Below are 23,647 nucleotides of genomic sequence, written 5' to 3' on the forward strand. Positions count from 1 at the left end.
AAACGAGCTCGGAGAGCTGTGAAGAGCCATGGAATTGCCAGCCATAACATTAGAAATACCCTAAGTACAAAAGGGGACACAGGTGGCGCTGTGGGTTAAACCACAGAGCCTAGGGCTTGCTGATCAGAAGGTCAGCGGTTCGAATCCACACGATGGGGTGAGCTCCCGTTGCTCGGTCCCTGCTCCTGCCAACCTAGCATTTGAAAGCACGAAGTGCAAGTAGAGAAATAGGTACCGCTCTGGCGGGAAGGTAAACGGCGTTTCCGTGCGCTGCTCTGGTTCGCCAGAAGCGGCTTCGTCATGCTGGCCACATGACCCGGAAGCTGTACGCCGGCTCCCTCGGACTATAGAGCGAGATGAGCGCTGCAACCCCAGAATCATCCGCGACTGGGCCTAATGGTCAGGGGTCCCTTTACCTTGAAGTACGAAAGACAATGGAGTGTGCCTCTAGGGGTGAAGTCAAACAGCTGGAGAATCACAGCACCTGCTGTGGCTGCAGAGACTGGTAACTCATAACCTCTGCCTCCTGTGTTGGTCTTGCTCTTTTAGTAGCACCCAACTGACCGCTATGGGGCACAAGCTTAGGCAGTGTGTAGGGAGAGTCCTGGGCTGCCCTGACAAGAAGCCCCCTCTTGGCCTCGCTGATGTACATCAAAGCAAAGCAGAGCAATATGTCTGGCACCAACATGGCTGCAGGAGTTGCCAGAAAGAGATGTACGAGGCCTTAGGGACTCCACTCCAGATTTGTGCAGGGTCCTTAAGCTGTTTCTTCTCCCAAATATGTCCTGCAAGTACTACCCTAGGTAAAGGGACCCCTGACCATTAGGTCCAGTCGTGGCCGACTCTGGGGTTGCGGCGCTCATCTCGCTTTATTGGCCAAGGGAGCCGGCATACAGCTTCTGGTTCATGTGGCCAGCATGACTAAGCCGCTTCTGGAGAACCAGAGCCGCACACGGAAACGCCGTTTACCTTCCCGCCAGAGCGCTACCTATTTATCTACTTGCACTTTGACGTGCTTTCAAACTGCTAGGTGGGCAGGAGCAGGGACCGAGCAACAGGAGCTCACCCCACTGCAGGGATTCAAACCGCCGATTTTCTGATCAGAAAGTCCTAGGCTCTGTGGTTTAACCCACAGTGCCACCCACGTCCCTAAGTACTACCCTAATAAATAAATAAATAAGTAAAATTATGCTGGTAGGAGCTAAAGGAGCAAAGGCAGTAAACACATAGTGCACACTGGGACTTTTCTGCCCCGCTCCCAATGCATCCCCACCCAAGCTGCTCTCTCTCACACACCACAACTGAGAATTGACAAACTGCAAGGAGATAAGTCCAATTCCCTGTATGGAGCATCCCAATTAACTTTAGGAGCAGTTTGGCTTCAGGTGGGGCTGCAGTAGGAATGGGGTGCAGAAAAGCCCCATTGCACATGGGAGAGCAAGAACCACCCTTAGCAGAAGCAGGTGGGATTCCTTAGATATGTCCTAATGTGCAGAGGGCTCTTTGCAATTCATTACTGTATTTGGTTTGTGAAATTTTGGATGTCACGCTGATGTTATGCTTTCAATATTTTTCTCAATTCAGCAGAATATTTTTATTTTTTATTATTTATTAGATTTGTATACCGCCCTCCATCTGCAGATCCCAGGGCAGTAACAACAACAAAATATAAGATTAAAAAAAATACACAAAGCAAACCAATAACGCACCCCCCATTCGCTAAACTAGTTCATAATTCCATTTGCAATACTTTTAGTTTGCAAAATGCTGTCTATGGGTATCAGGTCTTAAAACTGAAATATGTCCGCTGCATTTATTTGTCCATCTAGATCAGTGACTTTTTCTAAAAAAAAAACCCAATACGTTATTTTGCTTACAGACCTTGGCTTCTGGATCACTGTTGATGCTACAGGAATCATCTTCATCGCATTGTGGGGCATTTCTGTTGAGGGGAAGCAATGCTACTGTTAGGGTTAGGGCCAAATAGAATGGACAACTCAAAGACAATATTTTAGCATGATGAGTGGCGGACACCTGTCAAATGTTGGCTGAATTCACATGAACAGAGAATAGTAGGCTCCAGGATTTTGAGGAGGGCCTGGAGATGCCCTTCAGATCCTAATGGACTACAACTCCCATCATCCTTAGCTGTCATCTGTGCTGGCTAGAGCTGATCAGAGTTGGGAATCCCACAACATTTGGAGGGTCGTATGTCTTGACTTGTCGTATGTCATTGCGTATAGTGAAGAAGGCGCTATTTCAGTTACTCCATATCCAGGCTTTATAGGGCTTTAGCACCAGCCCAGAAATATATTAAAAGTTAATGTGGTTCCTTCCAGACTTTTCCAAAGCTTAAAGACTATTTGTGTTATAGAAATGTGAATAAGCGGCATATAAGTGTCTTAAATAAACGTGGGCATGTTTAAGGGGCACCTTTCACGGGTGCCGTAGGAGGAACTAATGGGCACTCTGGCACCATGTTGGCAACCCTGGAGCTAAAGCATGTGGACACCAGACTTAAAAATATAATTAATAATAATGTATTAGTTATACCCCGCCCATCTGGCTGGGCAGCTCCCAACAGAATACTAAAAACACGATAAAGCTTCAAACATTAAAAACTTCCCTAAACAGGGCTGCCTTCAGATATCTTCTAAAAGTCAGATAGTTGTTTATTTCCTTGACATCTGATGGGAGGGCGTTCCACAGGGCGGGCGCCACTACCGAGAAGGCCCTCTGCCTGGCCAGCTCTGTTTTCCAGTTATTTCAATAGGATTACAAAAAAAAGAGAACAGTAATCTACAGCTGCAATCGAAAACACGTTTACTTCAAGGAAAATTCCTTATAAATCAATGAGACCTATGTCAGAGCAAATGCATCTAGGACTGAGGAGTAAAGATGATTAACAGATAAACTGTTCATACCTGAGCTTCAAAGAGGCATAGCGCAATGTTGCTCCTTCAAACTCTTTCAAACTGGGGTCTGGATTTACTGTGGCTGCATGGAGATCCTGCAGGAGGGGAAAACAGCTTGTTATACAGGATGCGAGGCATTTCTTCTATGGATTTCCTTTTATTTTTAAAGAATATTCTTCCTGCAAAGCAGCAGCACCGTGTTTTTAGCAAATATATATATATGTATATAAAGGCATGCACATATTTTGAACACTACAGTTTGTTAGGCGCAGGCATGATTCTGTTATGGGTGAAGATCTGCCCTGCTGAGTTGAACAAATGCGTTGTGCGTGAAAAATATCAGAATGAGGCAGCAAGTTAAGGAGCTAGACCAAAATTCCTGTTCTCTCTGGCTGGTCGGATGTCATGAGTGATATTTTTGGGAGGATAAATACAATAAATACAGCCATGGCCATGCAAAATGATTTTTTTAAAAGGTTAAAAAAGCATTAAAGTGTTCTAAAATCTGACAATATACTTGCCTTCCAAATGTCACTATTAATCTTTCCCCCATTCAGTACAGCAAAATCACTCCATGGCTGTTTCTAGATATATAATTATTCACACAGGAAGAAGCACATTGATAAAAAAATAAAAGAAAGAAAGGAGGGAGAGAAGGAGGGAGGGAGGGAAGAAAGGAAGAAAAGGGAGGGGGAACACAAAAACACTGTTGTTAGCATTGATATTTGCAGGTTGGGTTAGGGAACAGGTCACCTCAAGTTTCAAATCATTCAATTTGCTGTAGAATCTGGGCTGGCTCAACGTTTGATGCTGAACAAGCAAATTAAAAATTAAAATTTTCCACCCCAAATTTGCACTTCTGCCTCATTATAATAGCACATTAAGTAATAGCTGGTTGGGATGTTATTTTATCGTTTTTAGATTTATATGCCCTAACCTCCTTTACAAACTGTGCCTCTCCCTTCAGTAACCAGCAGAGATCGATTCTCCAATTCCCTGGAACACAGAAATTATTTTCTCCTGGTTGGAGAGCTGCTAAACTGCTCCTGTGCACCTGTAGGCTGGGTCCCTCTCAAAGGCATTTACTTAACTGAAGAAGGTGCCCCTGAATTATTTGCCTCTCATTGTTTGTCTCTTATTGTTGAGCCGGCCCTGAGTACAGAGGTATTTGGAAGTAGTAGAAGTGAGGACCACTTCTAACATTACTTACCAAGACAAGTAACTGGGACAAGGGAAAGTTCATACGAATTAGAGACAGACACAACACACAATGTGCTTGCATTATCATTGGGATATTTGAATGAAAGGAAGCAAATTGTGGAGCTTGACCAGATTGTCTTGGCCTACTCTGAAATATCAATTAAAAAGAAAAGAAAAGAAAACTATTTCCATCTCCCAGTGTTTGATCAGTTAGTATTTTCAAACTGCTAGAACAGACAATATAAAATGTTAGTGGAAACATAAAAAGGAGCGGGAGGGAAAATGAACAATGGAATAAGAAATACAGACAGGCTTCTTGTTGCAAGGAAAATCACCACGACTTCGCAAGAAAATACATTACAGTGGTACCTTGGTTTACAACCATGATCCATTCCGGAGGTCCGGTTGTAAACCAAAACAGGTTGTAACCCAAGGGGCACTTTTGCCAATGCCCCCCCAATGGGTTGTAATAATAATAATAATAATAATAATAATAATAATAATAATAGGTTGTAATCCCAAAAAAGGGACGCACACTTCTGGGTTTGATGTGGTTGTAATCCAAAGTGGTTGCAAACCAAGGTACCACTGTATTAAGAGTCCTGCTAGCTCAGATCATAGGCCTATTTAATGCAGTATCTGCTGGGAAGAGGGACGGATTGAGAAACCACTCTAAGAATTGTAGTTCTGTGATAGCAATAGGGGTCTCCTAACAACTCTCAGCACTCTTAATGAACTAAGATTCCCATGATTCTTTGGGGGAAGCCATGACTGTTTAATGAGGTATGACACTGTTTTAAAAGTATAGTGCAGATGGGACCCAAGTCACACAACAGCACAGAATGCTATATTCAGTTTTCTTGTTTAAAATCTTCTCACAATCTGTTACCTCCGAGGATGTGGACAGGCTGTTTGGGCAAGTGAAACCGACCACCTGTCTCCTTGATCCTTGCCCATCCGGGCTCATAAATGTGATGGGCTCTGCGGGGTGGTGAATGCTTCCCTCTGTGAGGGAGCCTTCCCAATCCCGCTGAACCCCTTCCTGCCTGCAGACTGTCTCACCAGAGTGATGCATGGTCTAGTTATCTACAGTTTGGACTACTGCAATGCATTCTACGTGGGGCTACCTTTGAAGGTGACCTGGAAACTAAAACTACTCCAGAATGCGGCAGCTAGACTGGTGACTGGGAGTGGCTGCCGAGACCATATAACATCAGTCCTGAAAGAACTACATTGGCTCCCAGTATGTTTCCAAGCATAATTCAAAGTGTTGGTGCTGATCTTTTAACCCTAAAAAGCTTTGGCCCAGTATACCTGAAGGAGCGTCTCCACCCCCATGGTTCAGCCCGGACACGAGGTCCAGCTCCGAGGGCCTTCTGGCGGTTCCCTCACTGTGAGAAGTGAGGTTACAGGGAACCAGGCAGAGGGCCTTCTTGGTAGTGGCGCCTGCCCTGTGGAACGCCCTCCCATCAGATGTCAAGGAAATAAACAACCACCTGACTTTCAGAAGACATCTGAAGTTTAGAGAAGTTTTTAATGGTTGATGTTTTATCATGTTTTTAGAGTTGCTGGGGAAACCCAGCCAGATGGCCAGGGTATAAATAATAACATTATTATTACACTGAAAAAAATTTAAAATTGAACTGCTTTCCACTCAGGCCAGATTGCTACTTTTTAAAGCAAGACTTCATATGAAAAGGCACAGAAGGAAAATAATAGAAGACAGACTATATCTAATAATAAGCAAAATGACAAATTGCTCAGTTATAAAACATTCCCAAGCATGTTTCTGAGATAGCTAAAAGGTTCAAACATCTTCATCTCAGACTAAGTATATCAATACCAGATGCTTCTAACAGGGGCTGAATAGTAAATATGAAGAAAATATTTTTAATAGAGGGTAAATTGGAACTCATCTGAAATTCTTTATTCTAAATATTTTTATCTGAGGTGACCCAAGACATCCTGGTGCCAAAGGTAGAAAAGCCAAATGATGTCCCACTATGGTGGTAAAAATATAATAATGAACTTAGTATGTGACAATCTGTTGCCCTTTCAAAACTACTCCACAATCTGTCACTTGAGGCAGTCTACCTCACCCTTCTGCCTTTTACTTAACAGTATCCACACACAAACTGTCCAACAATTTTTCCATGGTGGATTGGGAAACACCAACTCAATTTTGATTCAAAGCATTTCTTTGCAATTTATATATAACAAATTAATTTTTCTAAAACCACAGCACAGCACATTCTACGCACAAAGAAAATAATGTGATTCTTAGGTTGAGCTCAAGGCCAAAGGAAATAAGAATATTCTCTGATGAGTCTAGGCAAACCATCAAGCTACATATATTAATGTGTGGAGAGGCAGGATATAAATCTAAATAATAAATACATAAATATAAAGGAGGAATATAATGTGTTATGGATGGTACCTATTGTGTGCGTTTGGATTTATTGGTTTTCATTTCCCCTAGCTGAGGGACAAACATGTTTTTACTCTAGAGGATGTAAGGAGAACCAGCTGAAACACAAAAGATTCCTCCCTATGCTTTACTTGCCAGGTTCAAACATTTGCTACTGCCAGGACATCTTATTCAGAGTGGTCTGTGGTGTCATATTGCCCAATTAGGTGTTTTGCTGCCTGCTTTTTGGGCCATTTCCTTCTACTAGTAACAAGTTTTGCACTAACATTTAAAACAGATCTGAAAAGAATGGCAGTTTCTGCTCTTTAACATGGCATATGAAAAGAATCAAAAGTTCAGATTAATGAGGTTAATGTACTGAGAGCCCCCACCCACGTGTTAAACGAAAGTGGCAGTAACTTAAAAACTGTATTTGAGACAAAAGCAACAATTCTGGGGTCTACACACTAGAGATCTAGATCTGCAATTGAACTTTTCCTAGCAGATATTCATTGCACAACTCTTACAACTGAGCTGAAAAAGACAGACCACTTTTTAATGCTTTGCGGGGAAGGACACTTGGGGATTGGGGGCGGGGAGTTCGTAGCTTCTCTCAAAGACTATAAGGGTTGATACCTACAACTTTTCATTTGTTGTGCAGTTGTCACTACAAACTGCTTCGCCAACGCACAGGCAATGTGTGCAATGGCAATGAATGGCTGCTCTGATCCCCTTGGCAACCTAGATCACTTCTACCACTTCCCAACCCATCAGGTCCACTTATACTGGTATGACAAGTCCTTAAACTCAATGCTACCTATGTAGTATGAAGCATGGCTCTGGAGGAACAGCTTTGTGAAATTATTAGGGCTTCTTCTTGCTTCCGGTGTTTCTCTTCAGGGGCTTCTCTGCAGGCCTAACAAGTTTTACTTTTCTTTTTGATGTGCCGCTGAACTCAAGACAAGTGTGAATGTGGACCAGCTGATCCACCATTTAGTTTGGCTCTAATCCATGTGGATTGCAACACTCCTCCATTTGTTGTTGCACATAGCAGTAATATGGAGAAGTGGCAATCCCATGCAGGATTAAAGCAATTAACTGGCATGGCTGCTGCAGCCACTAGTTTGCATGAAGCAAGAGGAAAGATATGCTAATATTCTTGGTTTCTGTTGTATCGAAAGTATTTTTTTTTTAAAAAAGTTAACCTGTTTAAAATGGTTCCCCACCTGTCCACAGACTCAAAGCATAGCTGTCAACTTACAGATTTGAAAATAAGGGACCAGCAGCCTCGAAAATAAGGGATCAGCAGCCAAAATAAGGGATTTTAGTCAACCAGCTGAAATATGAAGTTAAAAGGGACCAGATAATTTTGGAGAGCAGCGCCAGTTTTTAGCCCTTCGTTTCCAGAGGTTGCTGCTCAAGACACCAGCTGATGAAACACTGCAATTAAATAACTACTTAGACGAAGTCTAAGCTACAAAGATGCTGCTGCAGTTCTGTATCTTTTCTCTCGTGCTCCATCTGCAGCTCTCAGTTCCATCAGGCGGGGCGGGAGTAAGCGGGGGGGGGGGGGAAATAGCGCCCAAAGTAAACCCGCAGATCAGACCATCTATGCTAGTCTACCACTACAAATCTATGGGAGAAGCGCTTGTGGTCCTTCCTCCGCTTCCCCCCCTCTATGGTTGGCCCTTGGAACACCTGCCCGCACCTCCACCTCCTCCTCCTCTCTCTGAACTGCTTTCTCTATGGTTGCCCTCGCTCTCCTCTCAAGGCTCCTCAGCAATTCATAGGCCGCGCCAGGCTGCCCATCTCATCCAGGTCCTTCGGCGGCGCAGCCGCAGTACGGCCTAGCGGGAGCAGCGGCGGGCAGGCCCCAGGCAGAGAAGCTCAGTTCAGCGGCTGCGAGGAGGTTGGCGGCGGAAGAGCCCTAGGCTCCTGCCAGTCCCGGTGGGGAGGGGCTCCCGGGGGCAGAGGCTGGTGAGAGGAGGCCGGAGGGGGGCGGGGCGGGCAGCCAAGCAACACAGTTGGAGCCTCCCTCCTACCCTGGCTGGTAGGGAGGATTGCAAGGAGGGGAGCTGCTTCCTTTGAAACCCAGGAAATTTAAGGGACGTCATCAATAAGGGGCAGCAGCGGGACACGGCGCTGGGATAAGGGAGTTTCCTGCCAAATAAGGGACGGTTGACCGCTATGACTCAAAGCGGACAAACAAACGTTACCTCTGTTTCTGGAGTGGGAGATGGTGTGATCGAACTAAGGGAGCCTTTTCTTGAGCCTTGAAGTTCTGATGGTATGGATATGGGACGTTCCCATTGGGTTGTTCCTGTCGGTATGTGCCAATAATAGACGCCCGCTATGTCACTGATCTTTTTCCAGCCTGGAGGCAAGTCAGGATCTGTCTGAAATGAGTGATCGCTCCATATATCTGCAGGAAACAAAAAAACCCCAAACACTGTTAGCATCTGAAACAAGTTCAAAACCCCCCAAAATCAAGTGTTGCAGAAACACTACAGTTCTGTCATCGGTGAAGCAAGGTTAAAGAAAAAGGTATCTGTAAGACACAATTTTGCTTCTGAAGACAAGAAGACAGTGGTCACTGGCATGGGGCCCCCAAACGATTATCCCCGAGCATATGTGGCCTGGGACAAAAACATGGTTGTCCACGCTTGGTGTAGACAATGCTGAGCTAGATAGACCAATGATCTGATTTGGCATAAGTCAGCTTCCTGTATTCCAGGGATATTCAGGTATAATGGACCTACAAACAGACAAAGGAGTCAGCAAAGAAGCCAGAATCTTTTGTAATGACTAACACACTTAACCATTTGATTTTTTACTGAAGATTATTTTCTAATACTCAGAACATGTCGGGTCATGCAGTAACTTGAATAATAACCTATTATTGGCATTAAGGCTGCCAGAATCACGCTAACTTTTGTGTACTGATTGCGATTCTGCCACGTGACTTGCAAGGCTCCTTATTACGTTGTACATAGCTTTCAGATGTGCTTCATAATCCTAAGCCAACAATGAAGATCTGCCGAGAATGAAAGGTTTTAATTATTCTATACACACACTGTCTGTTTTAAAAGGTGAAATGGGAAAATTGTTTCTGGAAACAAGCCAGTTTCCAAGCACCCTCAATTGTTTGCTGTGAAACATTCCTCCCCTTAATACAGTATAGTACTGCAGACGCAGTACCTTTTGCAGGAAAAGGCCTTTGGTGGTAGTAGCTGGAATTCAAATCATGGTATGTACACAAAGGCAAAAATGTACAATGCTGCTCACAATGAGAGACTTCTTCCAAACCAACCAACCAACAAAAGATGAAAGGAAAATTACATGTAATTATTCATGACTACAGCATAGTATGCCGTAAAAGTTAGAGAACCAAATATGAATGTCTTTGAAGTTTAGAAGCCTCCAGCAGTGTTTTGACTTGGAAACAAAAAAGCAAAACAGATTTCAGTAAGATCTTCAATAAGGACAATATAACTAAACAAGCAAAAGAATACACACTGAAAGTTGATTACAGAAACATATTTTAAGTGAGGAGCCTCACCAAATTAAAAAGAAATTTATTAAATAGAATTTTAAGGCTTGTGTCCAATTCTCTGAATACTTTTCTTTTAAATACAACAAGGCTATCTTGTACTATAAACATTATATGTCTGCTTATTAAAGTGTGTAGCACTTCATTCTGCTCTAGTTGATTCTGAGACTAATTACAAATATACTGGGTGATATCCATCATTAATCATACTCAATGGACAAGTCAACTAATTTCAATGGATCTACTCTGAGTAGGACTTAATTGGATATCAACTATAATTATTATTATACATAGAGGGGGAAAATGTTTATAGGAATCACACTGAGAAATAATATCTTTCTATTAATTCAGGCAGCTATAGATTGCTGTATATCAAAAGACAACATAATCTGCAAGCCTTCTGAATGAAAAGGACAGAAATATAAAGGCCCTTTCTGAATTAGGATAAACATTTCATGGACCCATTATTTCCATAAGTCACAGAAATCCTCAATTGCTAAACTGAACGAAGGCCTTCTGAGCACTGAAGTGTTGTATTATCCAGGGTTTCCTTGAAAATGTTGTTCTTTAATGAGAAAGAATTTTGCCTCACTTGCTAGAAAGACTATGTAAAGCATCCCAGAATTCATATACTGTCAGTTTTGCTCCAAATAGCAGCTTGCAAGTGAACAAAGATGTTTATGGGAAGGCCAAGGAAGTCATAAACAATAAGAATTCACTATATCTTGTTGGCCATGAACATCAGATTCACACAAGTCAGAATGAGCCTGATGATTCTGCCTTCAGGCTAGTTCCTCCCTTTTCTCTGAAAACCAAGTCTGGTTTACTTAGGTCTTCAGGACAGAGCCAGCATCCGACTGGTTTCACCTGGAGGTGATTATTATTTACCATAGGCTACCAGGTGAGTGGCTTTCTACAAATGTAGCCTATGAAAGTCTCCATCTTAATTAATATTGAGATGTGGGACCAACGGCCCAATTATTAGCACTGAGTTTGTTCTTATTTTTTTCATAACAACACACTTGGTAATAGCAAAACAGTATTACGGTTATTAACAAAATGTATTTATTTAGGCTGCAATCCCATGGCCCCTGGGAGGACAGCTGAGGAGCCAGATCTCTATTCCAAAGGTGCAGGAGATCCACCCTGGGATGCCTTTTTGTCATACAGTCGTACCTTGGAAATCGAACAGCTTAGTTCCCAAACAATTTGGCTCCCGAACGTCACAAACCCAGAAGTGACTGTTCGGGTTTTCAAACTGTTATGGAAGCCGAACGTCCGACTGGGCTTCTGATTGGCTGCAGGAACTTCCTGCAGCCAATCAGAAGCAGTGCTTTGATTTTCGAAAGTTATGGAAGTTCAACAGACTTCCGGAACGGATTCCGTTTGATTTCCAAGGTACGACTGTACTTACAGCACTCACCCTTCCATCAGCTGTGCCCCAATGGTGCAAGTGAAGGAGCATGCCAGAGGAAGATCAATGAAGATCTTGGACATGTGGGATCCAAATTCTCCTCCTCTCAATCCACCCACCCCCAGATCAGCAAGAAAACTATGTAAGTCCTGGAGCTGCTATAACACATTTCCCTCTCACAGGACCCAACAGGAGGGGTGAAACTGTCTGGTTAGAAGCCCTTTCCCAACATCCTGGCCTGGCTGGCACAAACCTGCAGTGTTTTGCACATGGCTATTCCTCCACCTTCCATCTCCCCTCCCCATCCACCTTTTGGGATTGCTGTTGGGAATGCTGAAAAGGTAACCCCAAGCATTAAACAACTACTTGTTTTATGACCCTTTCCCGTGAATTCTAGCCAGACATGCATGTTGACGTCTGAAATTTTGAATGAGCAACTTGAAAAGGAAGTTTGCAATAGAAAGACAAACTCTGCTTACTTTACCTGGGGACCTATATCCTTCCAGATCAGAGTGGTCCAACATTTCATACCAAGTGGGCCACAAGAGTACCCATGGGCCACAGACTGCATTATTGAACAAAGGAGTGAGTGAGGCCAAAATTTGTTGCCTCCCACCCTCACTCTGCCTTCCCAAAGCCAGTTAAGCGAGGAGCCAGGCTTTGGGAAGGGGGCACAAGGCTCTGGCAGGGTCTTGGAGGCCTCCCATCTCCTTCCCAAAGCTGGGAAAGCACTAAATAGGCTTTGGAAACGAGGAGGGAGGACTCTGCCAGAGCTCTCATGCCTCCTTCCCAAAGCCCAGCACCTCGCTTATGTGGGGTTGTGTGTACGTGGTCTAATGTTGCCATGGGCTGCCAAAAATGCCTTGAGGGCCACATTCAGTCCTTGGATGACAAGTTGGAGCCCAGATATTGCTGGACTTCAGCTTCCATCATCCTTGACCATTGATGGTGCTTCCCACGGCTGCCTGGAAATGGAATCCAACATAATCTTGAGGGCCATAGGCTCTCCAACCCAGTCTTAAATCATCATCATGAAAGATGACAGAATGTGGTCCAAGCGTCATGTTTGCCCTATGGTTCTAAATACTGTTTCTGTTGCAATATTTTTTCTTGTTTCAACATAACAGTATTTAGAACCACAGGGCATACACTTGGTTAGAGGGTTAGGGATGAGTTTGGAAAAAAATGTAAGGTGCAGTAAAATCTGAGTAAAATAATATATTGCTGTTTTATAACTCTCTCCTCCAGCTGTCACAGTCTACCACAGAGCTGATTTATTGCTACAATAAACTCCATTCCATATGATATGCTCCAATTCAGATGCTGAATTTGGCAAGGTGATGAAAGCAAATTTGGGAATTCAATTTGTGTTTCAAGTTGTGATGGTTTTACTGCACTGTACTAAAATATTACTACGACTTCCTAAAACAAGATGGAAATCAACTGCTACTACAACTTGACAGTGCCGTAAACAATACATCGGATTTGATGGTCATTAGTGTTTGGAATAATAGTACAATTTTAACAGTTTTTCTTTTACTGCTTTTTCTCCAAAGGAAAAAGATAGCAAATCAAAAAGTACCATAACATGAATCATTGCTTGGCCTCAATTCAATTAGACAGAGATAAAAATTGCAGGAGGCAGCAGTATCTCCGTATGGCACGACTGACCTGAAAGTGCAGTAAAATGGAGCCAATTTTCTCTTCCATTATTTTGCAACTTCATGAAGATATCCTTTCTAGTATGGCAGGCACCCCAAGGCTGTTTTACAAGGTCAACAGTCACAAAACAGAAATAGTCTCATAGATGCAACAACAAAAACGGGTTTAGGTATCCCTGTTTTTTCTTAGCAAATTGACATGACTGTTCCTTTTATAACATTTATCAGGATTGTACAGTGGTACCTCGGGTTACATACGCTTCAGGTTACAGATGCTTCAGGCTACACACTCCGCTAACCCAGAAATAGTACCTCGGGTTAAAAACTTTGCTTCAGGATGAGAACAGAAATCATGCTCCAGTGGCACAGCAGCAGCAGGAGGCCCCATTAGCTAAAGTGGTGCTTCAGGTTAAGAACAGTTTCAGGTTAAGAACAGACCTCCGGAATGAATGAAGTACTTGATCCGAGGTACTGTATATTCTTCCATGGTTCAAGGCAGCAGAGAATCATGTTGCTTATATAAAATATTATTACAGTAGGAATACAAGAAAGGAAAGGATAATGTAATACTGAGTGCAAAGGAATATAACTATGCATACTATAGTGTCTAAAATTAGAAGGCATACAATTAAACCCTGGTTTAAGGAGGTTTCTCCTCACCAAGATATCCTACAAATTACATTTATAAAAAGCATGGAAGTTTCAATAGCTCATTCCTACAAAAGAGAGGCAAAACTCAGTCAATTGTTCTAGAGTGAGAAGCTCTATTTTCTATATCAGTGTTTCCCAACTGGGGGACATATGCCCCCCCCCCCCGAATATTCTAAGACGGCCACAGGTGATACAGAACAGTGTTTCCAACCTTTTTCCAACTGTGGCCCCCTTTTGACCTTGTTTCTTCCTATGACCCCCCTATGCATTTAACACATAATAAAGTTCTGGACATAAATAAAACTCAGTAGCTCTAGGGAGACATAACAGGCCAAAAGAGATACAAGCAGACACAAAGGAAGCACGCAGATTTAAAATATAAACAGAAGAATCTTGATGTGTTGTTTCAATCTTGATGTGTTGTCCTTCGAAAACTCGTGGCAAGAAACCCGAGTGCCGCCCTAAAATTAAAATGTGATGAAAAGCAACATTCGACAGGACAAATAACTGCATTGCAAGCCGGACAAGCATGTCTAATTTTGGCAGCATTACTCAACAAGAAACTGAGATATAAACAGCCAAAAGCTGGTCATTTGGAACAGTCCTCCTTCACAGCGTGCAACTGGTTGTCAAGACAACAGGATCCTCTTCCTTGCAAAAAAAACCTTCAAGAAGTCCAACGATGGTTCAAAAAAGGAAAAGAAAAATCTAGTTCCAACAGTTAAGAGCCAGCTCAATGAAACCTGCCGAAGTTTAGTCATCAAACTGAACTGAAGATACCTTAATTAAAGTTTTTCATGTAAAGTTAGAGAAGCTACTTTATAAGATGATGTGTCTGCATACGTTGTTTTAGAGTGCTGTGTTTCACATAACAACATTGTCATCTTATTATAAATAGGAAGCTAAATCTGAGAGAGAGGCTGAGTTCACATCAGGGCTTTCAGCATTTTTAATGCCTCCAAAATCTATCTTGATGTTTCCCATCCACACTAGCGGGTGTTGATCGATGGGAGATATTTGCACTGTCTGTTGTCCCTTCCCTTCAATTAGTGTTTCCCAATCCACAATAATTCTAGAAAACAATATCTGCTGTGCGTACGCACACAGGCACAGTATATGTTTAGCTGTGTGCATGCACCTTTAATTCCTATTTTACTTTATAAATACAAGTTTCACAATATACCAACTTGGTGTAAAAGAGTAGTCAATTCTTCATTTTGTTTTTCAAAGTACAGTGGTACCTCGGGTTAAGTACTTAATTCGTTCCGGAGGTCCGTACTTAACCTGAAACTGTTCTTAACCTGAAGCACCACTTTAGCTAATGGGGCCTCCTGCTGCTGCCGCCGCGCTGCTGGATTTCTGTTCTCATCCTGAAGCAAAGTTCTTAACCTGAAGCACTATTTCTGGGTTAGCGGAGTCTGTAGCCTGAAGCATCTGTAACCTGAAGAGTATGTAACCTGAGGTACCACTGTATGGCGCTGCAAGCCGCCTCACTGACTACAAAAATATTTACAATATTAATTAGGAATAAATATAATTGTTATCAGCGTGCTGCCTTTTCATGACACTTCAAATCAGGTGCCTGAGATGTTGTCCTCCACAAGAAGGATGTGGGGAGCCTTCCCCACACGATACGCTAAGCATAGAAGATGAGAAGGCATGAAGAGAGGTCACATGAAGCTGTAAATCTGAATCTGGGCTTTATCAGGTCAATGCGCATCACAACAACAACAACAACAACAACAACAACAACACCTCCACATGGAAAATCCAATGGCAGGGGGAAGCATTCTAGCACACCTTTCTCCCTGACATGCTAGTTTTCTCTGTACATGACACTGAGGGAGGAAAAGTGTTCCGTTCTGTGCGCCCCTAGCTGGGGTCTACAGTGGTACAGTCCAGACACAGGTTTACCATCTTATTTTATGCTTGTGAGAACTCAGTCTAAGTCTAGCGTCTGCACTATAACAAATATACATATACAGTGGTACCTCGGGTTAAGTACTGACCGTAATTGGTTATGGAGGTCTGAAGCACCACTTTAGCTAATGGGGCCTCCTGCTGCTGCCGCGCCGCCAGAGCACAATTTCTGTTCTCATCCTGAAGCAAAGTTCTTAACCTGAGGTACTATTTCTGGGTTAGCGGAATCTGTAACCTGAAGCGTATGTAATCCGAGGTATCACTGTATTTAGTTGTACAGTGGTACCTCGGGTTACAGATGCTTCAGGTTACATACGCTTCAGGTTACAGACTCCGCTAACCCAGAAGTACCGGGACTGGTTACTTCTGTGTTTCGGTGCTTTGCGCATAAGCGCTAAATCGTGCTTAGTGCGTGCGCAAAAGCGCCGAATAGCGACCCATGCATGCGCAGACGCAGTGCTGCGGGTTGCGAATGTGTCTCCCGCACGTTCGCAACCCGAGGTTTCCACTGTATGTAATTTAATGAGCATTTGAGCACAGTTTAATTAGCAACCGTATTCATTAATAACTGGAGTGTAAAAAATCCCCATATTGCTACTTTGTAGAACTCAAAGTTGTTTGTTTTTGCAGTAGTAACATTAAAAACTATAGCAATATTTGTTTATTCAACTATACTTGGTAGAGATTATTGTGTGATTTTTGCTGTGTCTTGACTTGCATTTTATTTATGTCCTGAACTTTATTATGAGTTACATTCTGTACTTTGTATGTTTCTATGGATTACATTAATAAAAATGGGAGAAATGAGAGATGACTTCACAGATCATTCAGGAACCTGCAACATGAACTTTTCCTTTTTCCGACAAACTTGTATTTTGTATGCTGTCCACCAGGTGGCATTGAGCACTACACTTTTTAAAAAGGCTACTGCGGTTCATGTCAACTCTTTCAAAAACCTTCCTTTGCCATCTGCAACAAGTTTTGCTCCACAGATAACACTATTTATACATAGCCGTACCTTGGAAATTGAACAGAATCTGTTCCGGAAGTCCGTTCGACTTCCTAAACCTTCGAAAACCAAAGCGCGGCTTCTGATTGGCTGCAAGAAGCTCCTGCAGCCAATTGGAAGCTCCAGAAGCCCCATTGGACGTTTGGCTTCCAAAAATAGTTCGCAAACCGGAACAGTCACTTCCAGGTTTGCTGGGTTCGGGAGCCAAAACATTCAGGAACTAAGCTGTTCCAAAAACAGCAAAAACCAATGACTTCTAGAATGATAATTTATTCAGCAACAGTAGCAAAAGTGCTCCTTCATTGGACAATATTGTATTTATGTGCTCAAAAAGTCTTACTTTTTCACACACAGAAATATATTAGTCAAACCTGTATCATTCTGAGCCAATATAGATCAAGGGAAGGGAACCTCTTCCAATCCGAGGGCCATATTCTATCATACGCTACCTTTCGGGGGCCGCATGAAAGTGATGGACAGGGCCAGAGCAACAGATGCAGTTCTTACCTTTTTATACAGTGGGTGACATTCTAGCCATGCAAAAGCCATAGATTTACACGCACGCACGCACGCACGCACGTGCACACACACATCTAACCCAGGCATGCAACAGACATTTTCACAGTTCAAGGACACATGCAGAAGGAAAAGCACTTGAGGTTGCGTTGAGCAGGGGAGGTCAGAGGTATCCTGGGGAGAGTCCCAAGTGCCAGACAGAGAGGTTCCCCTGGTACTGTGGTACCTCGGGTTAATAACTTAATTCATTCTGGAGGTCCGTTCTTAACCTGAAACTGTCCTTAACCTGAAGTACCACTTTAGCTAATGGGGCCTCCCGCTGCCGCTGCGCCGCCGGAGCACAATTTCTGTTCTCAACCTGAAGCAAAGTTCTTAACCCGAGGTACTATTTCTGGGTTGGCGGAGTCTGTAACCAGAAGCGTCTGTAACCTGAAGCGTATGTAACCCCAGGTACCATTGTATAAGCAATACTGAACTGGAGCTGTGACAACTTCCTGTGTTCCTATAAGTGATGGATCAAACCCATGTTTTCTTTACAAAAATTAAGGGTATTAGGAACTTATTTGCGAGACCTTTTGCACAGGGCTTTGCAAATTCTGAAAAAAATCTCCTCTGGGATTTATCAGAGGAAAAAGCATACTACTGTTTCCTACTCAGAGGTAGAAAGGAATTGGCCTTGGGAAGAGAGAGTGTACAAAAGGCTCTGCTTTAGAGCTTGGGAGTATCCCCACCTTTGTCCCTCCGGATGCTTTGCTGGGTGAATGGTCATCCCAACACAGGTAGGTAAAGGTAAAGGACCTCTGGAAGGTTAAGTCCAGTCAAAGGCGACTATGGGGTGTGGCGCTCATCTCCGCTTTCAGGTTGAGGGAGCCAGCCTTTGCCCGCAGACAGCATTTCCAGGTCATGTGGCCAGCATGGCTAAACCACTTCTGGTGCACAGAGCACCGTGGTGAGGGCCAGAGCTCACAGAAATGCCCCGCCGTTGCAGTACCTATTTATCTACTCGAGCTGGTATGCTTTCAAACTGCTATGTCCACACAGCGATACTTGAGCATCTGGCCATGTGAGGTTTTTATCATGCTTGCACAAAAACAGGACTTTAAAGTATTTAAATTAAAAAGGTAGCTTTATTAGTAAATATCAAGAAATAAAACCAATGATGCAACTGAGAAACGAATCCACAAAATAAATTGTAGGTGGTATTCAACTAAGTTTTACTCAGAGGAGATTAAAGAACACGACTAACTTAGGTTCATTACTTTCAAGAGGTTAACCTTTGTTGAATACCACCCATTGTGGTATTTAGTCCAAACTCTTCAGTCTGGTCTTCCCATTTGTGGAAGTTTTAATCAGCTGCACTTATGATTTTAGAAAATTACTAGGCTAAAAATCAGCATCCCCATACTGTATTAACATCTGGATCAGAACCTTAATGGAAAACAATTCACCAGGCTGCATGAGTTCTGACCCACATCTTAATGGGGAAATGCCCCTGTTTTCCAAAATGATGATCCCATACATAGGCTTTTTCTTTGGAACCCCTAGGCTGCAATCCTAACTTCATTTACCTGGGAGTAAATTCAACCAGACTTCCTTTGGAGTAGACATGGTTAGGCTTGCACCATTAGTCAATTAAGCCTAGAAGCTTGGAGCTTGTTGTCCTTTGCAGATTTGGGATCAGCCAGTTGGGGAAACAACTAGCCTTGGAGCATGTCTTTATAGGTGTTGGATTCATTGATAAAAGGCAAATTGGGGAGGAAAGGAAAAACTACTTACCAAGACAAGTTGTTTCTTACAACTACCACTTAACTAGGCACTGTGCTGGGTGACGGAGCCCTGTGGCAGTTCACTTGCTTTTTCCTGGAAGCTAACTAATTCAGCTGGACGCGGGTGGCGCTGTGGGTTAAACCACAGAGCCTAGGACTTGCCAATAAGAAGGTCGGCGGTTCGAATCCCCGTGACGGGGTGAGCTCCCGTTGCTCAGTCCCTGCTCCTGCCAACCTAGCAGTTTGAAAGCACGTCAAAGTGCAAGTAGATAAATAGGTACCACTCCGGCGGGAAGTTAAATGGCGTTTCCGAGCGCTGCTCTGGTTCGCCAGAAGCGGCTTAGTCATGCTGGCCACATGACCCGGAAGCTGTACGCCGGCTCCCTCGGCCAATAAAGCAAGATGAGCGCCGCAACCCCAGAGTCGGCCACGACTGAACCTAATGGTCAGGGGTCCCTTTACCTTTTACCTTTTTAACTAATTCAGCTAACTAATTCTCATGGGCTGCAAGAAGATCAAACGTCTCCATTCTTAAGGAAACCAGCCCTGAGCGCTCACTGGAAGGACAGATCGTGAAGCTGAGGCTCCAATACTTTGGCCACCTCATGAGAAGAGAAGACTCCCTGGAAAAGACCCTGATGTTGGGAAAGATTGAGGGCACAAGGAGAAGGGAACGACAGAGGATGAGATGGTTGGACAGTGTTCTCGAAGCTACCAGCATGAGTTTGACCAAACTGCGGGAGGCAGCGGAAGACAGGAGAGCCTGGCATGCTCTGGTCCATGGGGTCACGAAGAGTCGGACACAACTAAACGACTAAACAACAACAACAAAGCTAATGCAGCATGCTATCAAGGCAATTTTGAGGCTAGTTTTAATTTATAGAAACAAATGCATCAAAATCTTAAAGGGAGGCTCTGAATTTGCTGTTCAAGGTACGATGCAATAAATTATATGAAAACTGTTCTAAAAAACAATTTTAGCCACCATGGTGCTTGCAGGCTAGGTATCTACCAGGCAATCTAACCTAGGTGTGTGCTTCAGGAAATCGTAGGGAACATCAGCTCACAGGCAGCCAAGCAAATATTATGCAGCCATCAAATGGCAATTCGCCATGCTCCAAATAAGTAATGGGGAAGGAAGGAAAGGTAATGGGGAAGCAGTATATCATCATAAAACCAAATATGAAGAAGCAAAAGTTTTATAAAGTGAAAGTGCACAACAGAGCAATTGCTGCATTGTTGATAAAACTGTAGATTTTTGCAAACAGGTTTTTGGTTGTTTTTTAACTTATCCGATCCATCCCGCTAATTAAAGCCTGCTGTTGCTGGGCAAACAAAAGTGGTGCCAAGATGTAATCTGGTTGATGGATGAATAAAAAACCGGACTGCTCGGACAGTCCATTTACAGTAATGTGCAGAGACATTAGAGAAGTCGCCCTCCTGTCGCTTCTCTCCTATGATTCACTCAAAATTCACCATCAAGCTTAGTTACCACTAATAAAGCATTTGAATATTCCCATTTTAAAAAGAATTTATTATTTTTAGTTGGTGTTTTGCTGCCCTGGCAGAGTCCTGCTCTACGTTACAAAGACTGCTGACAAACTGAAAATTTAGAAATTCCAAACCTGCACTCCCTCCGTCTTGGTGACAAAACTGCCTGTTCTGAACCACTGAATATCCGAGTGCTTTATTAACTAACATGCATGCACAATCAGCCAACTCATTTGCCAAAGCTGCAGGTCTTGACCCAATAATGCCTCTCTGTCCCATCTGCCCATAAACAAGGTACGATATCTTACCTGACACTTTATATCACAATTTCACAACAAATATTGTATTCTGAGAACAGATGCACAAGCAGTAAGACTGCCTTTGTGATACTTACATTTCAGTATTTATAATGTCATCAGTGGTGTGCAATACTTACGGAATTATCTACTTAATGTAAAATGGTCACAGTGACACATTGCTCAAATGAACCCATTCGGTTCATGATCGGTTGACATCCCTGCATTTTAGAGGGCTAGACTAGATGACCCTCGTGATCCCTTCCAACTCTACAATCCTATTATTCTAACCAATAATTCCACCATCTCAGATTGGGGCTTTATTAGGATTGTGAGCCCTCGTTATGCACAAAAGGGAAGGGCTCCCATTGTGCCTGACCATTGGGCCAGGCTGGGGCTAATGATAGCTGCAATCCAAAACATCTGTAAGGTACCAGGTTTGGGAAAGCTGCAGTAGATGATTATCCTTTCCTATTCATTGGCTGGCTGTATAAACCTTACAACTACTGTGGCTAATATTGTAATGTAAAAACATCTTTGGATATTGTCATTAAAAATCTATGTATTCTAGCAGCAAAATCTTGGTTCTTTTTAAAAAGAAGCCTCCCATTTCTCTCCACCATCCCCACAAAAAAGTTGATTGCTTTGGAATTCAATTAAGCAAGACAATGCTCTTCATCAATTGTCTGTAGAATGACAATACATGAGACAGCCTGAAGCTTTAAGTTGCAGGCACCAAATAACTATGCTAATGCACAATGAATGCAATTATACCAACTGGTCAACCCTGAATAAGGAGATATTCTCAAATTGATAGTAAATAATGTTGTATTGTACCTTCCACATTTTAACAGTATATTATTGACCTTTTTCCTGAAATATCACACAAACCATGTGAGCCAGGTGAACTCACTAAGCTTTGCAAAATATATTTTAAAAATATTTATATTCTAGCTGAATAAAAATATGTAACTGATTTATAAATCAGTTTCTGTTCACTGAATTAACAATGACTTCTAACTTTGATTTATTTAACTGTCCTGGTGATTAGCCCACAGTGCGAAACAATAGTGACCCCTCTAAAAATGAGCTGGAAAATGATTCCCCGTTAACTGCCAAATTTATCTGCCAGAAACCAATCAGACGCTGCCAAACAAACGAGTATTAGTTCAAAACCAACCTTCCATTATAGAAAAAAGTTGCTTTACCCTGAAGTTGAAGAACATGATTAGAGAAGCAAAGTAGACACAGGGAAGAGATTAGGGGCATGTCAAGGAAAACCAGGAGACGAGGAGTCCAAGGTAATCTGGAATCCAGAACCAGTGTGAAAATGTTCAAGCTCTGCAGATCACAGCTTTCTAACTTAATCACTCGATTCGCCAGCGCTAACACAGAGGTGCTAACAGCAGAACACAAAGTTCATACTGTGATGATTACTCCAGCCTTAGTGGATAAGCTCTCTCTGCAATTGGTACAGACAACATGCAAACAGGACTTAAAAGTACCCCCACGTTCCCCAATGACAACAGCTGCTAAACATCTGTATACAGAAATAGGCAGCTTGCATAGACAAGCTGGAAAGAAATAACATATATGATTTCTCGCTACTCACATTTGCTCGCTCCTCCTCCTCTGCAGTTCAGCCTTAGCTGATCTGCCACCAGCATCCTTTAAGTTTGTTCTGCACATGTTCTAACAGCTTCATGTTCGCTCGTGCTCGCCCTCTTTGCAAAGCCTCCAGATCTGTCTGCCAGCTGAATGGGGCTGGGCTGGGGGACCTACCGCTACGTAGGCGACATTTATTTAATTAGTCTAACAAGGAATGAAGTTTGGGGTGGGTGAAAGGAAGGCCACCTGGCAGCCTGTAGATTTCAGAGTGGAAATGCCACATGTTGCCCATATAAATGACTACCTTCCCCAAGACGGCAGAAACCAAGACAGCTGTAAAGGAATTATAGCGGTGGGTGCACACAATACTGAACCAACTGCCAGATTGCCAGACGCTCAAGTATTTCTTGACTGATTTTGCTCAAAGTGACAAGCTTTCAAGACCCCACAGCCTACAGGCATCAATCACATCGCGATTTAATCAGCTCATCTGCGCACGGATGCCAGAACCCTCCTTCCACCTCCAAAAATTCATTAAAATGTCTTGTTCCTGGCTGCTTTTACAAACATGAAAGCCACACACACAAAAAGGAAGAGTTCAGTAAAATTTATTGCAAAGATCCACTCCTTGAAGGCAAAAAAGAAATTCTTCTTGAAGCTCCTAACCTTCAACTCCCCGAAGGTGCATTGCAGCAATGGTAGAAATTGATTTAGTGAGAGGCTTCTATTAGGGAGAGTGCTGCTCTCATCAGGAAGTCCCTCCCCCCTGCTGTAATCAATAATTTAAGCAAAGCCAAGAATCGTGTCAGCCAAAATGACCAGGGAAATGGCTTTTTTTTTAAAAAAAGATATCTCTGTGGAATAGTAGTAAAATCCAATTAAAAACTGAATGGGAAATTTCTGCTGTTGTTTTTTTGAAACTCTGGGTATATTTGCTCATATACTGAAATGAGGCATATTTTTTCTGTTTCCCCAAATTAATGGAATGATAAAAATGTTGTTACACAGAATATCTTAAATCTATAGGCTGAGCATTTTGCCCACTATCCCCATCGTTGCCACAATTTTTCTCAAAACAACACTACATTTCAAGGATGAAATCCCGTTAAGGGTTTCAGAAACGTCAGTCTCACTGAAATACATATGTTCAGTAACACTGATTGACACTCTATACTGCCTTCAGGACGTTCATGTCCAACTGATTTTAGTACAGAATTCTTGGCCTTCTAAAACTTCTTAGATG

At 42.8% G+C, this 23,647-nt stretch overlaps 1 protein-coding gene and 1 long non-coding RNA gene across 18 annotated transcripts in view; one reads left to right on the forward strand and one right to left on the reverse strand.

Moving 5' to 3' along the window:
* APBB2 (amyloid beta precursor protein binding family B member 2) overlaps positions 1–23,647 on the reverse strand; it is a 168,471-nt gene that overhangs the window by 58,144 nt on the left and 86,680 nt on the right. For 9 of the 17 annotated variants that reach the window (XM_083459895.1, XM_083459912.1, XM_083459907.1 and 6 more), the window contains 4 exons: positions 8,739–8,944; positions 3,437–3,499; positions 2,925–3,010; positions 1,882–1,942 (listed from right to left, as the gene is read on the reverse strand). In XM_083459895.1, the coding sequence (XP_083316021.1) occupies positions 1,882–1,942; positions 2,925–3,010; positions 3,437–3,499; positions 8,739–8,944 (416 nt within the window). Of the gene's footprint in view, positions 1–1,881; positions 1,943–2,924; positions 3,011–3,436; positions 3,500–8,738; positions 8,945–11,248; positions 11,311–23,647 lie in introns of those variants that run through there. The other 8 variants (XM_083459899.1, XM_083459898.1, XM_083459909.1 and 5 more) reach the window with 3 other exon arrangements.
* LOC310686450 overlaps positions 11,483–23,647 on the forward strand; it is a 30,095-nt gene continuing 17,930 nt past the window's right edge. Inside the window, exon 1 of the long non-coding RNA XR_014515928.1 lies at positions 11,483–11,628. This is a non-coding gene — a long non-coding RNA (uncharacterized lncRNA). The remainder of the gene's footprint in view (positions 11,629–23,647) is intronic.

This window comes from Podarcis liolepis (assembly GCF_965112155.1).
Source record: "Podarcis liolepis genome assembly, chromosome: 9".
Lineage (NCBI taxonomy): Eukaryota > Metazoa > Chordata > Lepidosauria > Squamata > Lacertidae > Podarcis > Podarcis liolepis.